At 45.1% G+C, this 16685-nt stretch overlaps 1 protein-coding gene across 1 annotated transcript in view; it reads left to right on the plus strand.

Moving 5' to 3' along the window:
- Positions 1-7501: 7501 nt before the first annotated feature.
- Positions 7502-16685, plus strand: part of PSD3 (pleckstrin and Sec7 domain containing 3) — a 142764-nt gene continuing 133580 nt past the window's right edge. Inside the window, exons 1-2 of the mRNA XM_033173101.1 lie at positions 7502-7768; positions 16418-16529. Coding sequence (XP_033028992.1) covers positions 7748-7768; positions 16418-16529 — 133 coding nt within the window. The 5' untranslated portion in view covers positions 7502-7747. The remainder of the gene's footprint in view (positions 7769-16417; positions 16530-16685) is intronic.

Genomic DNA, 16685 nt, shown 5'->3' on the forward strand with positions numbered 1-16685 from the left:
CACACTCGCAGTCCCTCAGTTTAGTTTTCCGTTCAAGCACCGACCAGGTGAAGACTTATTTAACAGTACTACTGTGTTGCGTGCCTTTGGCAGATCGTGCCTTAGCATAACCATATTCATTTGCACAAAAAACATATTTTGCCTTTCTTTCCCAAGCACATGTAACAGAGAAAGCCAGATATTTCATCATCATTAATAATATTTTTAGCTAGAGACATCCATGCAGTTAAGAAATCCATCATTCAGCATCCATGAACTGAAGGCTGCAATTATGGCCAAAACACTTTACAGGAGATCCATTTCTAAGACTATCATCCTTTGACCCCTTCAGTAATAAGTTGTACTGAAGGAATTATGCACCAACTCTTAAGCTAAGCACCCCAATTCTGCAGCTACCCCTGTGACTCTTGCACAGTTCCGCGGCAATGACTTTTTGAGCCATCTTAATAAAACAAGATAAACTTACTTAGTTCCTGGATATAGTGCAGTTGTAGCTGAGATCCAACCGCAGCTTCTGTCCCATTAGCCTCATACCCAAGAGAACTATCTCCAATATCACCATGGAACAGGATACTCCCATCTGTTCAGCACAGCTCTTTGTTCTGTTTTTTTGAGCCTCAGCTCCTGCTCTTTGAAAGGAAACTGCAATGTGCAGTTGAAAACGGCTCCTTTCTGGTCGCTGCATGTAGCTGGGGTTTTATAGCGGGTATCTCAGCTGTGACTGCTTTGGATGGCCTTAGACAAGTTATTGGCTTGCCAGATCTGCCCTCTCTACCTGTTATATGTAGATATAAACGGTCTCGGCCCAGATCACCTGAAGGAGCATTTCCACCCCCATAGTCCAGCTCGGACACTGAGGTCCAGCTCTGAGGGCCTTCTGGCAGTTCCCTCACTGCGAGGTGTGAAGTTACAGGGAACCAGGCAGAGGGCCTTCTCGGCAGTGGCACCCTCCCTGTGGAATGCCCTCCCATCAGATGTCCAGGAGATAACTACCCAACTTTTAGAAGACATCTGAAGGCAGCCCTGTATTGGGAAGTTTTTAATGTTTGAACTTTCATTATGTTTTTATATGTGCTGGAAGCAGGGCCGTCTCATCATAGGGGCTGGGTGGAGCGGTGCGCCAGGGCGCCGGCCCCCCCAGGGGCGCCCCCACAAGCCCGCCGGCATACCGGGCGCCCCCTCCCCAACCCACCCCCGCCCTCACGGGCGGGCGGGCGGGCAGGCACTCGCGCGCCGGCGGGCGGGCTGCAAGCCGTCCGCCCTCCGGAGCCCCAGCTGGAGCGCTGGGAAGGGCGCGCAAAGCCCCGCACCGCTCCAGCGCCTCGCCCCTCATCCACCGCTCGCCCACCCCCCCTCCCGAGGAGCAGCCAGCGCAGGAGGGAGGCGGGCGGAGAGGCGGCACACCGGGGGTGCCGAGGGATCGCCGCGCCACGGCGGCCAATCCCTCTAAGACGGCCCTGGCCGGAAGCCTCCCAGAGTGGCTGGGGAAACTCAGCCAGATGGGTGGTGTATAGATCATAAAATTATTGCTATTGTTGTTATTAGGCCTACTTTACAAGGATGGTGTGACGATTAGTGAGGCAACATCTGTGCAACGCTTTGATCCATTACGAAACGTGCTACAAAAGCGCAATGAAGATGGAAGTCAAGGAAACAAACTCTTAGGTCCTAAGGCAGTATTTAATATAGGGCACTTCTGGACTGTGGCTTTTATGTATTGAAGTTCTCACCCTAGGCCACTAGGGGTGTGTGTATATAGTTCATTCTACTGCAGTTTTCACTCAGGTCCGCATATGCAAAAGAGGAATTGTAAAGTGACGTTCAGGGATTGGGTAACTGCAGAACATTGTTACTGTTGCGTTGTAGCTGAGTTCTATATAAGCAGGCTGCTGAGGCCTTCAGCTCACTTCTGTTCCAGCCTGAGAATAAACAAGAGCTGTTTGGAAATCACTGTGTCCACTCACAACTTAACAGTGGCTATTCGGAGGTGGGATTCAGTCACTTACTGGCAGATTTAGCCTTTCTGAACCTGGTGCCTTCCAGTTGTTCTGGGGCTACAACATCCAGCACCACCGACTATTTGCCATGCTGGGTGAACTAATAGGAGTCATAGTCCCAAACATTGGGAGGGGATCAGGTTAGGTAGGCTTCAGGGGTGAGGCAAGCCCAGATATTTACTCGTCCTGAGATAAGGGTTGATTCCAGCATGCTCCCATTCAGCGAACCCTATGTTTCAGTAGAGTGCATCATGCCTAGGGTTGCCACCCATCCCTAGAAAAACACGAGGGGTGGGAAGAGGCGGATCGAAGAGAGAGAAAGAAGGTCTTTGCACTTTGCACAGGCCTGATCCATCCAGTCTGGTAGAGAGTTTGCACAGGCAGCGAGGAGGAAGGGCAGCTGGCCGAAGAGCAAGACTGGAAGAAAAATAAATCACTGAGCTCAGCGTAGCAGCTAAAACTTGCCCGCAAATTCCTTTGTTGCAAAGGTGGTGGTGTGTTGGCTCATTGGTGGTGAGTCAGCTTTGAAGCTGTTTCTGCACCAGGTAAAGCAATTTTTAGCTCCCCAATTCCCCTCACAACCTGTCTTGTATTTTGCCCGGCCAAAAGTGGCAACCCTAATTGTGCCTTAGCTCCTGTATAATGAAACTCTGACCTTTACACAGAATGCTGGCTCCCTAATGCTGCCAGAACCGTGTATCATGGGATTTGTAATAAAACCCTGAGCTAGCAGTCAAATTCCAGAAGAATGTGCTAACAGCGTTACCTTCTGGAATTCATAAAGCTTCGGCAGAAAGTTCTACAGACCTGTGGTGGGGATCACTTCTTTCCTTGCTGAAACAAAGCCGTTTGAGACTGCTTTATCGCCCAACACGACACTCACAGAAAGTTAGCAAGGGTATGCTGTTGTTGCTTAATGATCATTTTCTGTTGGGCATGCTTTCTATACACAGAGAATTTTGCACGCGAGGAAGGTTCGAAATATTGTACTTTCCCTATCTGCAGTTTGAAGTGGTACAGTCCATTCTGCCTTGCCAGTACTCCACCACAGAGGTTTGGAGTAGAGACAGGATGATGGGAACAATTTGACAGCTTGACATGTTATAAGTAGTCAGAAAAAGGATGGCAGCCAACAAACCTTGTAGGTTGTGCTTATATCTCCCTCCCCCCTCCTCATGCTGTTTCGGAACAGAATGCAAAATATTGTTGTACACCACCCCAGTCTGTGAATGGTGCGAGATTCTGGGAGTATACAACCTGAGACTACAATGGAGGGCTTCATAGAGTTAAGACCCCAAGAGGGTCTTGCTTCTCCCCTAGCCACATTCTTGGATTCCTGCAGAAATCAGGCATGGCTCTGACTCTCTGCCTTCCCAGCCTGCTGCCTTGCTTCTAGCTTTGACTTCACGTACCTCTCAACTTTGTCTTTCTAATTGCCAGCTAGCCGAGGGAAGTGGCCCCACCCATTTGTCACCTGGCGCAGAGCCACTTGCTTTGTTACCTTAACAACCCATGCGATGGGGGTCATCACCAAGAAACTTGTCTGGCTTACTATTCCAGTAACTGGATCCTTGTTGGATCCAGAAATTGGAAGGAACTCGGGCATCCAGCCTACCCCCGCCCTTGACAACTCAAATATATGCGCCAGGGTTTTCCTTGGTGGTTTACTGGACTAGACTAGGAACCTGGAGGTTTCTGGTTCATCTCTTACCTCTGGTGTGAACTTACCATGAACGTACCTCTCCCAGTCTCAGCCCTGACTCCAATCTGCAGCATCATGCCTTTGTGCCTTCTAGTAGTAGCAAACTCAGCAGGTGAGTGCTGCTGGCAGGATTGTAATACAAATGGGTCCACTGGGAAACGAGAGGGAGGCCATCAGCAATTGTAGAGTTGGAAGTGACCCAAGGGATCATCTTCTAGCCCAAGCCCCTGCAATGCTCGATAGCCCCTTGTCTCTCAGGTCCAGCACTCTAAACACTACTACACCATTGCCTTTAGATGTTTAAAATTTGCTTTTAATTATATAGTTTTAACTTTTTGGTGTTGGCTGCCCTGGACTCATTTGAGAGGAAGGGCAGGCTGTAAATTTAATAAATAACGTAATCTTAATGTTGAAGTTGATGATTATCTAGCTTTGGCGATATAAGGCAAGCCAGATATTCTGCTCCCCTCTCCCTGCCCCCCGCCCTGTACTGCAGCCCAATACTTTTCTTTCCAGCGCTGCTCATTCATCTGCAAAACTCGCTGATCAGGCCATCACGTGCTACGATATTCTGCAACATGCTGTCTCCAGCCAGATTCAAACCATATGTCTTTCTGTACAGTAAGATTTCCAGATCAGTTCGTCACACCACTCTCTGTGTGCAGCTGGCTAACTTGCAGCTGGAGGCTAGCAGCAAGATGTCTAAAGGGAGGAGCAGGCAGACCCCACCCTGTGCTTGAAAACTTTGCCCTGGAGGCACAATGCTCTCACCTGGCTTCTCTGAACTGGTGTATCTCCTTGGGCTCCACCTAGAGAGATCTGAAACTGGAATACTTCCTGACGTTTGCAGAAGAAACAAGGCACTAAAAATCAAACCAACCAACTGGCTACTTTAGAAAATTGGGAATAGAAAGGTTTTTCTAGGGCCACTGGTAGATCATGTGACATGTTTGCATTGGGCTGAGTCCTGACTGTCGTACAACTTCCCTGCAATCAGAGCAAAAGCTCAGTAAAGACTGGACACAGTCTAGCCTCCATATTGACTCTGTAAATGCAAAGCAGGATGAATGTTCACCATACAGGACTGCAGGTAGCTTACTGCCTGCCAGCTGGTGAGTTGGTCTCTCTGGTCATAAAGCAGCACTCTAGCCATTACATCACACTGTCTTTTCTCTTCCTTCTATGTTTTTATAGACCGCATAAGCCTGAAAAAGATATACACTTTCCTTTTTCTGAATATTTTAAACTACAGATGTATTGATAATGAGAACACAGATAAATTTTCTGAAGCAACATTGACAGCATTTTTAATGTTATCATTGAGATGTAATTGTTATTTAGTGGCATTTATTTATTTACATAACTACTTTTCACAGGCTCAGAGCAGGTTACATAAACATTAATAAATAAACCCATTCATTTTTATTCATCTTAATACCTTGCATTGCAGTTTGATATTGATCTTATCATAGCTTGGTTTGCACTAAAGTGACGTAATGGATTGTGTGCTTTGTGATGTATAGCAACAAAACAATAGCATCATTTTATATCCTATTCTTCTTCCAAGGACTTCAAGTTTCTCCCTTCCACAACAACACTATGAGGTAGGTTAGGTTGGAGATAGGTTAAGTTGTGAGGCAATGACTAGCCCAAGGTCACCCAGTGATCTTCCTGGCTGAGTGGGGATTTGAACCCAAGTCTCTTAAGACCATCACTCTGACCTCTTCCCCACGCTGGCTCTCAGTCAGTATTCTGTTAATATCATTTCCACCCATAGCCTGAAATAATGTGCTTGATAAGCAGATAGAGAAAGTCCCTCATGTTCTTTAAAAAAATTGTTCTGCCCTCTATGGAAAGAGTGCTGTTTGAAATGCTAGTATTCAGAAGGAAGGAAAAGAAACCAACATGTGTTTAAAAAGGACATGACTTTCAATTTCATTCTTGTTATTTAATGGACTGGTTTTGCTCACGACACTGGTTATAGGCAACTTGCAACTACCATGGCTTTTGTTGGTGAGGGCAGGGAATAAACTTAATAAAGGGCCAACAACAAAACAATTTATGATGTGTACTTTCATGTTATTAATTTTATTTGAAAGTGTGAGTGCAAAAAGCAAAAATGAAATTACAAGGGGGCCTTCGCTGGGAAATGAAATGATCCCTCCTTTGGCTCAGTGGGTCAGTGTGGCTGGCTGTATAGACACATAAGCACAGATATACATAAATACACATACACACAGAGGAGAAGGTAAGTGAGAGAGCATGTACAATATAGCTGTGCACAACTTGCACAAATGTGACATAGAGTAATTTTTGCCTTCCTTATACGTAGAGTCTGTAAGAGTGAGTCACACTTGTGTCAACAAGCTGATGACTCTCCTTCCCTGTGGCGTACGACTGCACTGCCGCTGCCTTCGTTGGCTCATCTGCTGCAAATCTGTTGCGTTGATTTCTTTTTTGATACAGAAGGCACTAAATGTCACGGAGGGAGGGGAAAGCTTTGATCTTTCCAAACAGAGACAGGCCAAGGCATTTTAATATCTTGAGGCAGGAAGTCCAAACGGCGGGAAAAGTATAATAAACTAACTGCACACAGTCCTATTATACACATCTGCTCAAAAGTCCCATTGTTCACTGGGGAGTACTTCCAGGTACTGTATAGGAGTACAGTATAGGATGGCAGCCTAAATTATTTGCTGTTTCTTTAACGATCCTCCGTAATCTCTGCTTGTAGCTGCGCATCTCACTTTGCCCAACAGTAGGGCTGGCTCTGCTTATTCAGGGCATCGACTGGAATCACATCCCAGTGGATATCAATGGGATATAAAAAATTCCTGGTTATTCTCCTTTGTTGAAAACTGCATACCCTTCAACATTTCTCCGATGAAAATAGGGACATCCTATGTATTATTATTATTATTATTATTATTATTATTATTATTATTATTATTTTACTATTCACACCCCACCCATCTGACTGGGTTGCCCCAGGCACTTTGTACGGCCTCCAACATATATAAAAACATAATTAAACATTAAACAAACCTCCTCTATACAGGGCTGTCCCGGGGGTCGAATAATTATGATCCCCGACACACAAAATCAAAACGTTAAATATCAATGCCTTCCCTTCTTCTCTTTCCATGGTTCATTTTACATATCATAAATCCCTGCACACGTTACAGAAACTATACCATTCAGTGTAGCCATTGATACTTTAAGGATGTAAAAATGAATACTTTAAATTGTAAAACTGACAATTTAATAAAAAATATATTTTAAAAACCCAAAATCAAAACATTAAATAAATCCCTGGCTGCACGTTCTCCTGCCGTCGTGGAGATATTAGGATAAAACTTTTGTGATGTGTGTGTGTGGTTTTTTTTTATTTTAATGCAGCCGTAACCGTTCATCAACCCGATCCGCCCGAACCAACCTCGACCTCGCTTCGCCTCTCAGCGAAGCGAGACCCAGCGGCGGCCAGAACAGCTGCGCTTTCTCAGCAGGCGGCAAAAGTGCGGGCAAAGGATCCTCCCCCGGCGGCTTCACTGCCCCGCACTGCACATGTGCAGCCACTTGGAGGCACCGGAGCGAGGCGGAGGGCTTTGCACATGCCCAGAAGAACCGCCTCACCTTCCCTCCCTGTGGGGGAGCTTCTGCCGCTTGCCCAGCGTGAAGTTCGGCGGGCGCCCCCCCCCACTCCGCCTCGTTGTCATGCCGACTCCTCGCCGCCGCCCCCTCGCCGCGTGAGCCGCCGGAGAGGAGAGCGCGCGCGCGTCCCGTCCTCCGCCCCCCCCCCGCACATGCCCGCCTCCCGGCCGCCGGCAGGAGCAGCAGTTGCAATAGCCGGGCATCACCCTCGGCTGCCGGGCGCTTCTGCCTCGGCGTGCTTTTCTCTTTCTCCGCCTCTTAACAAAGGGATCGTCGGCGAGGGAGGCGGCCCCGCCGGCGCGGAATAAGCGAGGCAGCCCCCTCCCCACGCGACCACCCACCGACCCACCCCGGGCTATTGTTGCAGCTTCATCGGACGAGGGCCGGGAGATGGAAGATGGAAGGAGGCGACGGTGGGGTAAGGGAGTCCCGCCACCCGCCCTGCTCCGCGCCTTATTATTCATTCCCCTTTCTTCGTGCGCCCTCGTAACGCGAGTCGCCCGTGGCTGAGTTTGGCTTTCTTACATAAATGCTGCCTGGGAACAGTTTCCTCTTTATGCGCTGCTTGGAGCCGCCGATGCAAAGCCGTCCTCCCCCCTACCCCACCTCTCTCCCGTTCCCGCTGCTTCTGATGTGTGTAAGCGAGCGAATGAATGAGAGAGAAAAGGAAATATATAGGGCGATGCGCCTTGCGCTTTTACGCATTTATAGGGTGCTTTGGAAGCTGTCGAGTGTTCTGTTGGCGTCTTCAAACGAGTTCCATTCCCACGGGGCGCGGGTGGGTAGCGTGGCTTACTTAGGCTGGGGGGAAAGGCACAGCTCCAAATCCCTGCTCCTCTAAGACATCTGAATATAGCTGGATAAGGCGGCCGTGTTTAGGCTGGCTTCCCTTCCAGGGTTGTTGTGAGGAAAAAGTGGGGCGCGGGGGGTGGGGTGGGGCTTGGAACCATGAGCACCACCACCTGAGCTCACCTGAGGATGAGAGACCTGCTTTAAAAGCAGAGGTCACCTGCTTTGAAGTTTCCTGCTAAAATCTAAGCTTTGCTCTGCAAGCTGTTCTGGGTTTGACCACCCCCCACTCCCGAAGCATGAGTTTAGTAGTGCCCTACCTCGCAGGCTTGTTGTAAAGATTACTGGGAATGTAAATGACGATGATGTTAATGTGAAGTGTATTTAACAAAGGTTGGGGTTTTTGTGTGTGTGCTATGTTTATGCTCCGGAGGCCGGAGCTTCGTTGCGTTACAGCAGAGCAGCGAAAGTAGCACGATATGGCTGTGATTTCTCCCCTGCCTCTTTTGATATTTAGCACCTGTGGATAAAAACTGCACAGGCCACTAAAATTATAATGGAAATGCTTCGACAGCCAAAACGTAAGTTGCAAGTTGGCATGTTTTTGCATCTAATTTGCTTTGGTCGTCGCTTTGGCTTTCGCTTCCTCCAGTTTTGTAACTTTGTTCTCTAGGGCTGCAATGTTTTTCCTGCTTAACCAGGAATAAATCCCACTGAACTCAATGGGACTTATTTTTCAGTGCGCATGTATTGGGACAGGGCCTGTCCCTTTGCATTTTGCTTAGCATCTAGGTCTTTAGGCACATATCTACAACACTGGTAATCATTAGGTTAACTGAGCTGTAGCCAACTTAAGTTCCACTCAGAGTTAACCCGTTGAAATTAATAGACCTAAGTTATTAGCAGTGCCCGTTCAATTTCAGCGGGTCTGTTCTGAGTATGACTAATATTTGGATACAGCTCAGTTTATTTAGCCAATTAAAGGACGCATTTCTGTGTCTTGACATCTGGGCACACTCTGGCCATACATCTAATAACTGCTGCAGGTCTTTGTCCCATATGGTCTTTACTCCTCCTCCTGCCTTAGTTGGTTGACAGCCTGCGTCTGTCCCAGTTCATTCTAATTATATGCAAAAGAGTGCAGTGCGTGTGTGTGTGTGTGTGTGTGAGAGAGAGAGCGCTTTTCTGTTTCATCTGGTTGCTTGAAACCTATATTTAGTTCCAGAGATCAGGCTCAGTTTAACACATTGCAATGATGAACCTGGGGAATTTCCTGCAATAGCTCCCCAAAAGTCTGGACTACTTTAAATGCACTACAGTACTGTGAAAGAGAAAACTTTTGTTGAGGGTGGCTGTTGATAAAATCAACGTGTAAACCCCCTACTGGCAACTTTTCAATGATTGGAAGAAGTATTAAGTGCTGCGGCCGTACAGCTGGCTTAGACATGACTTTGGGTCATGTGTTCTTGACCCATGAGCAACGCAAGGCTGTTCTCAAAAGAACTCAAGCTCTGGGAGGAAGACCCTTCATCGCATACAAACAGCCACCCAATCTCAAACAGCTCCTCACCCACAATAATACAAAAACAGGACTCAACATGGACACTGGTACCAGAGCCTGCAATAAACCCAGATGCCAACTTTGCTGCCACATAAACCCGGATAACACCATTACTGGTCCCAACAACATCAAACACACCATCTCAGGACTATTTAATTGCTCATCTTCCAACATTGTGTATGCAATCAAATGCCAACAGTGCCCTTCAGCTCTCTATATTGGACAAACAGGCCAAACCCTACGCCAAAGGATAAATGGACATAAATCTGATATCAGGAATCACAAGACAGAGAAACCAGTAGGAGAACACTTCAATCTCCCAGGACATTCTATAAAAGATCTCAAAGTAGCTGTCTTAATACAAAGAAATTTCAGAAATAGACTGGAAAGAGAAGTGGCTGAATTGCAACTAATCACCAAACTTAAAACCATGGAGAAACCTGGTTTGAACAAAGACATTGGATTCTTATCTCATTATACATAACAAAGCCATCTTTAGCCATCTCACCCCTTGCCTTCCCTGCAAGACTAATTGCAGCCGTTTAGAGTCGTCAACAGGTTTTCCACACTTATCAGCCTATCACCCATTCCCACCACCCTTCTGAGTAATACCCCTCCCCACTCCCCCACTATATTTAAGGATCTGGTGACTTCTGTTTCAGTGTATCTGAAGAAGTGTGCATGCACACGAAAGCTCATACCAGGAACAAACTCAGTTGGTCTCTAAGGTGCTACTAGAAAGAATTTTCGATTTTGTCTCAAAAGAACTGTCCTGTGAAGGGTCTGGCTCACCCTAGGGGGATTTCAGACCTTCCTCATGTTTTTAATAAATGATTCTCCAGTTTTTTCTTTTACAGAAACAAGGGGGGGGGGGAAATCACTGGCTGCATTCTGTCCACTGTCTGAGCAAGACTCCTGTACCCATTTATAACTCATCAAATGGAACACAGCCATTGCCTCCTGCTAGTGTTTGGTGGGATTCTTAAATATCCAGTGGATGGGGATTTGTGGCTCCTTATTGCATGTCCCTGAGGATGTGTTTAGCAATGTGTGTCTGCCCTTTTGTGGTGGAACCCCAGTGCAAGACGCGGAGAGCTCCAGCCAACATGCTGGTTGTGTCAAGTGTGTAGTGATTCAGTTTGTGCCCATCTTGGCTACCATGATCTGGATTTGCCTTTCCTCTCTTCCAGCCTTGTGCCTAGAGACAGGTACATGTTTGGTCCCACTGAGGTCAGCAATACACTTGGTGTACTTGATTCAGAAGAAACCCTTAAATAATACTTGGAATTTATATAGCACCACAGTGTGTGTCACATATATTCCTTAGGTAGCCCTTGCAAAAGGCCTGCAGCAAAATGTTGCAGTGTATTTTTGCCTCTTTGAGGTTCCAGATGCACTTTCTTCCAGGATATTTACTTCATTCTTTTCTCCACCTCCTTTCTCATTTTTCTTTTCCAACTGACACTAACACTCTGTGGCCACTTGAGCTGTCCTTCCTTCCTTCCCTCCCTCCCTCCCTCTTTCTTTCTTTCTTCCTTCCTTCCACAGAGCCAGTGTGGTGTAGTGGTTAAGAGCGGTAGGCTCATAATCTGGTGAACCGGGTTCGTGTCTCTGCTCCTCCACATGCAGCTGCTGGGTGACCTTGGGCTAGTCACACTTCTTTGAAATCTCTCAGCCCCACTCACCTCACAGAGTGTTTGTTGTGGGGGAGGAAGGGAAAGGAGAATGTTAGCCGCTTTGAGACTCCTTCGGGTAGTGATAAAGCGGGATATCAAATTCAAACTCTTCTTTCTTTCTTTCTTTCCTGTATCTTGTTTATGCTAATACCACCTCTTTGTTTTTGACTTTCCATGTTTTGGCTGTAGCCTACAGTGGTACCTCTGGTTGCGGACGGGAACTGTTCCGGAGCTCCGGTCGGATCCCAAGGTTTTTGCAACCAGAGGTACTTGTTCTGTACATGTATGCGGCGCGGTAGAGCACTTCTGCACATGCGCATGTGGCGAAGCCCGGAAAAATATTTCTGGATTTGCTGCATGCGTAACTCGAAGCATATTTAACCAGAGGTGCGTGTAAGTAGAGGTATCACTGTAATTCTGTTTGCACTCAGTATCTGAATTAGAAGTGGTGGTCTTGCAGCCAGAAGATGAGACTGAGAGAAAGCCAAGGAGTTAACCAGGAAGTCCGGGGCTCTACATTATAAACTCATAATGATGCAGAGCAATTCATGCATGTTTGCTTAGAAGTAAGTTCTGGGGCTGGGCGATAACTTGTTTTCGACATCACGATATATCACCAGCTAAATATCGCAATATACGGATATAACGCGATGTCTGAAATAAGGATGGAACTATGTAAAGGCAGACAATAGGGATGGGCAGTATATGGTTCTCAACTTCGTGATATAACACCAGCTAAACATCATGATATACAGTTGTATCTCAGTGTCTGAAATTAAGGATGAAACTGCAGAAGCATTGGATGGCTTCACAGTTTCCCCCCACATTGTGATTTTTGCATAGCACACACACACATCTTGAGTTGCAATATATTGCCAGATCGAAAACTATGAAACCAGTATCACGATATGGACTTCGAACTGGTTTTGGATGATACAGCAATCTGTCTCCCAGCCCTAGGAAGTTCCATTTGTGCTTGATTTCAGATTAATTGTGCCTGCATTTGCTGCTTTAGTGACTGTACCACGGTGTCATCCTGACCATGCTTTTGAGCGGCATTTCGTATATGACCATGCACATGATCTCTGAGCAGGAAAAGCGTCAAGTAAAATGTGACTTAAGGGCATTTAACTGGTTGGAGGACTGTAGTCTTTATGTGCAGGCCTTGTGAGATAAATGGCATGCGAAGCTAAAGACTGTGTCGTGACCCACAGCCAGCAATCCGGCCCAATTTGTTTCGTGGAAGCCTGCCATACACTCGAGATCCAAATTAAAAGACAAGAGGAGCAGCAGTTTGTTCTGAGGTTTGCACCAGATCAGCAGCAGAGGCAAAAAAAAAAAATAGCAGCTGGACTCCCTGACAATCTTTTCTGTGCTTCCTAGCCGAGACCACACTGCCTTCCATATTATAGCTCCCTACGTCTGACCAGAAGATCCTCATAAAATTGCTTGACAGCACAGGAAGTCGCAAAGCAGGGTTGCCAGAACAGATCTTATTTAGGCTCTGAATGACTTCAGAGTTCCATTAACTTTTTAAAGGGAGAAGCCAGATTCCGATAATATTCGGCTCATTGCTGGAATTGATGAGATGCGGCTGCTAATGCGCTGGTGGAAGGAAAGGAAGGGCAGCCAACACTGAAAGCTCTGTGAGATACACTGATTTACCTAAAAGCTTAAAGTAACCAGACAGTGGAATAAGTTTTGCAGAAGGCTGCCTGCTTCGGAGGCGGTAGCAAATCAGCTGGAAAACACATTGGGCATCTTCAGTGCCACCACAAACTTCTGCTACCTCAGAATCAAGTTTGTGGCCTTGCCTCTCGCTTATTTATTTCTCCATCCCCATTGTTAAGGGACGCGGGTGGCACTGTGGGTTAAACCACAGAGCCTAGGGCTTGCCGATCAGAAGGTCGGCGGTTTGAATCCCCGCGACGGGGTGAGCTCCCGTTGCTCGGTCCCAGCTCCTGCCAACCTAGCAGTTCGAAAGCACGTCAAAGTGCAAGTAGATAAATAGGTACTGCTCTGGCGGGAAGGTAAACGGCATTTCCATGCGCTGCTCTGCTTCGCCAGAAGCGGCTTAGTCATGCTGGCCACATGACCCGGAAGCTGTACGTCGGCTCCCTCGGCCAATAAAGCGAGATGAGTGCCGCAACCCCAGAGTCGTCCATGACTGGACCTAATGATCTAGGGTCCCTTTACCTTTACCTTTGCCTTTTATCCCATTGTTAATTCACTGAGCTATCCCGCTTTTTACGGTTTCATGCTGTCGAAACAGGCATCTTTAAGAGTTGAGGCATGGCTGCTATATACAGGTGAAACTCGAAAAATTAGAATATCATGGAAAGGTTCATTTCTTTCAGTAATTCAACTTAAAAGGTGAAACTATTATGTGAGATAGACTCATGACATGCAAAGCGAGATATGTCAAGCCTTTATTTGTTATAATTGTGGTGATTATGGTGTACAGCTGATGAAAACCCCAAATTCACAATCTCAACTTTGGGGTTCTCAGCAGCTGTACGCCATAATCATCACAATTATAACAAGCAAAGGCTTGACATATCTCGCTTTGCATGTCATGAGTCTATCTCATATATTAAACTCCAGTAGGTAATGAAAACAATTGCTTACATAAATGGACTTTTCCACGATATTCTAATTTTTCGAGTTTCACCTGTATGCACCCAGACTTGGGACCTGATGGGTTTAGGAAGATGCTGCAGAACAGCACTTCAGATGCTGCTGGGTTGATGGGGGACAAGGAGGTTCCTCTGTGGCCCAGTGTTGCCCCTCCAGAAATTGGGCATTGCTTGTATGGGAAGGAGCTGTAGCATGGTCCTGGGGCATTTCATAAGAACAAAGGAAGCTGCCTTGAATCAGATCATTGGTCCATCTATCTGGTAGAGCTTTGTCTGCAGAAGGTCCCAGGTTCCATTCCTGACATCTTCTGGTAAAGTTGGAAGAGACCCTGGTCTGCAATCCCAGATAGTCATTGCTGTCAGGGTGGATAAAAATCAACCATCTTTCTAAAGGAAAAACATTTCTAAAGACAGTTTTCTATTTAAGTTACATTATAGTCCAAAGGCTATTCATCAGTAAATAAGGATTTTTAAAAAAAGTTTTTCATGTGTGCTAAAAACTCAGTCTAAGTTTTCTTTTTTTAAAAAAAAAAAAATTTAACCACATCAGTTAACAAATATGCATATGATAGAATGTTATTGTTTTAGTTAAATAAATTGTTTAAAATGTTATTAAGGAAATGATTATTTTTTCTCCTTCCAATAAAATACAGCAGAAAAGTTGTCCGAATATAAACAGTTAAACAGATATTATGTTAAAATAAACCAGAAGAGGAAGTTGAGGGAAGTTGCATGGGGGGAGGGGGAAACTTGGAAATGATATTATTGATATATAATGTGACATTTTGATGTTTAAAAATGTAAAACCCAATATTTTTTTTAAAAACAAACAAATAGATTTAAATCACTAGTCAGTAAGACTTTATTTAAATTATTTTTTTTTTTTACAGAGAGACTCATTCTTGCTGGTATAATCTTAATGTTTACAACCAGATGAAGGATTCATTTTTGGTATAATAAATTTTCATAGTACTGTAGTTTTTACAGTTATATCAAAAGTTACTGATTTGGTTATGCTGTTTGAAATGCATAGACAGATAATTGTGAAATAATGTGAAATTATTGTGAGGTTTAATAAGTTAACTTTATATTTGGATAACTTTTCTGCTGCACTTTATTGGAAAAATAAGGAAAAATTGGAACTGGTTCAGAAATTAGCCAGAGGTTCCTAATTATAGTAGCTAATTACTGAGGACCACCTATTTTTCAAAAGCCAAGCCACGGACCCCCTATTTTTGAAAATGTTGATAACTCTCTGGAAGTTAGCTGTGCAAAGCAAAAAATTTTTGAAGAAAATGGGGGGTATCCCTTAATAAGCAAAGGATTTTAGGTATACTGAAAAACAGACCATAAAATTTGTTATACAGTGGTACCTCAGAAGTTGAACGGAATCCGTTCAGGAAGTCCGTCCAACCTCCAAAAAGTTCAGAAACCAAGGCACGGCTTCTGATTGGTTGCAGGAAGCTCCTGCAGCCAATCGGAAGCCGTGGAAGTTGTGTTGGATGTTTGGGTTCCAAAGAACGTTTGCAAACCGGAACACTCACTTCTAGGTTTGCGGCATTTGGGAGCCAAAATGTTCGACTTGCAAGGCGTTCGGGATCCAAGGTACGACTGTATTACCACATATTGCCTATCCTCAGACAGAAAAACTTGTCTCCATTGCTCCAGTACAGCTGAATTAAAAAAAGCAATTGTGTCCCTAACTTGCAAGTGTTCTATATGCAGAAGGATTTTTATATAAGAGTATTCAAACATGCTAATCCTTACTTGCAATCTGAGATGGTACATCTTAGCGAAACTTGAACCATTCTCAAACGACCTAGGCGTCTACTAATCATTCCAGTGAGTAGCCCCATTATTTTTGAAGGAGAGAGTTGCTCCGTCAGAACTTGGTATATCGTCTTTTTAACATGTGCCAGATTGTGATGTGTCCAGATGTGCGTTGGGTGGAGAGAAATGGTGCCTATCTCCTAGACAATTTGGTATGCTTTGACTATGTATACATAGGAATAGAAAAATGTGGTTTAAGAGATTTGTAGGTCAAGTTTATGCACGTTTACTGAAAAGTAAGCCTTGGTGAGTTCAGCCCTAGAAAGTGCGCATAGGATTGCTGTATAAGTTGTGTAACTAATAATTGCAGAGCATTTTGCTGAAGAGCAAGGAAGTGAGAGGTGTGTGTATGTTTGCCATTGCAAAAATAATTCCCAAACTTCTCTCTGTGTGTGTTTGTAAGAGAGAAAGAGGGAGATAAGCAAGGATCTTGCTTTGCAGGGTGTTCAAGGTCAGTCTGCTTTTTTAAAATAAATAAATAAATAAATAAATCCCACTCGCGCTTTGAGATGAGCATTGCCAGTGGAATGTGTCACAGTGAACTGAACATGTTTTTCTTCTATTTTTGTTTGCAGGAAGAAGCATTTGTTTGGGTTAACGGTGCATCGGCTCATTCTCAGAGTGTTGCCAAGGCCAAATATGAGTTTTTATTTGGTGGATCAGAAAATGAAAATATTTCAGAATCTGGTAAGCGTTGATCATTTCCCAAGTGCTGACTCTTGGGTGCAAGATTGTGCACTCCTTCAGTACTGGATAATAATAATAATAATAATAATAATAATAATAATAATAATAATTTGCTTATGTTGGACATATTGATGTTGACGCATCCTTGATCTGAAA

Source organism: Lacerta agilis, chromosome 16 (assembly GCF_009819535.1).
Source record: "Lacerta agilis isolate rLacAgi1 chromosome 16, rLacAgi1.pri, whole genome shotgun sequence".
NCBI classification, from domain to species: Eukaryota; Metazoa; Chordata; class Lepidosauria; order Squamata; family Lacertidae; genus Lacerta; species Lacerta agilis.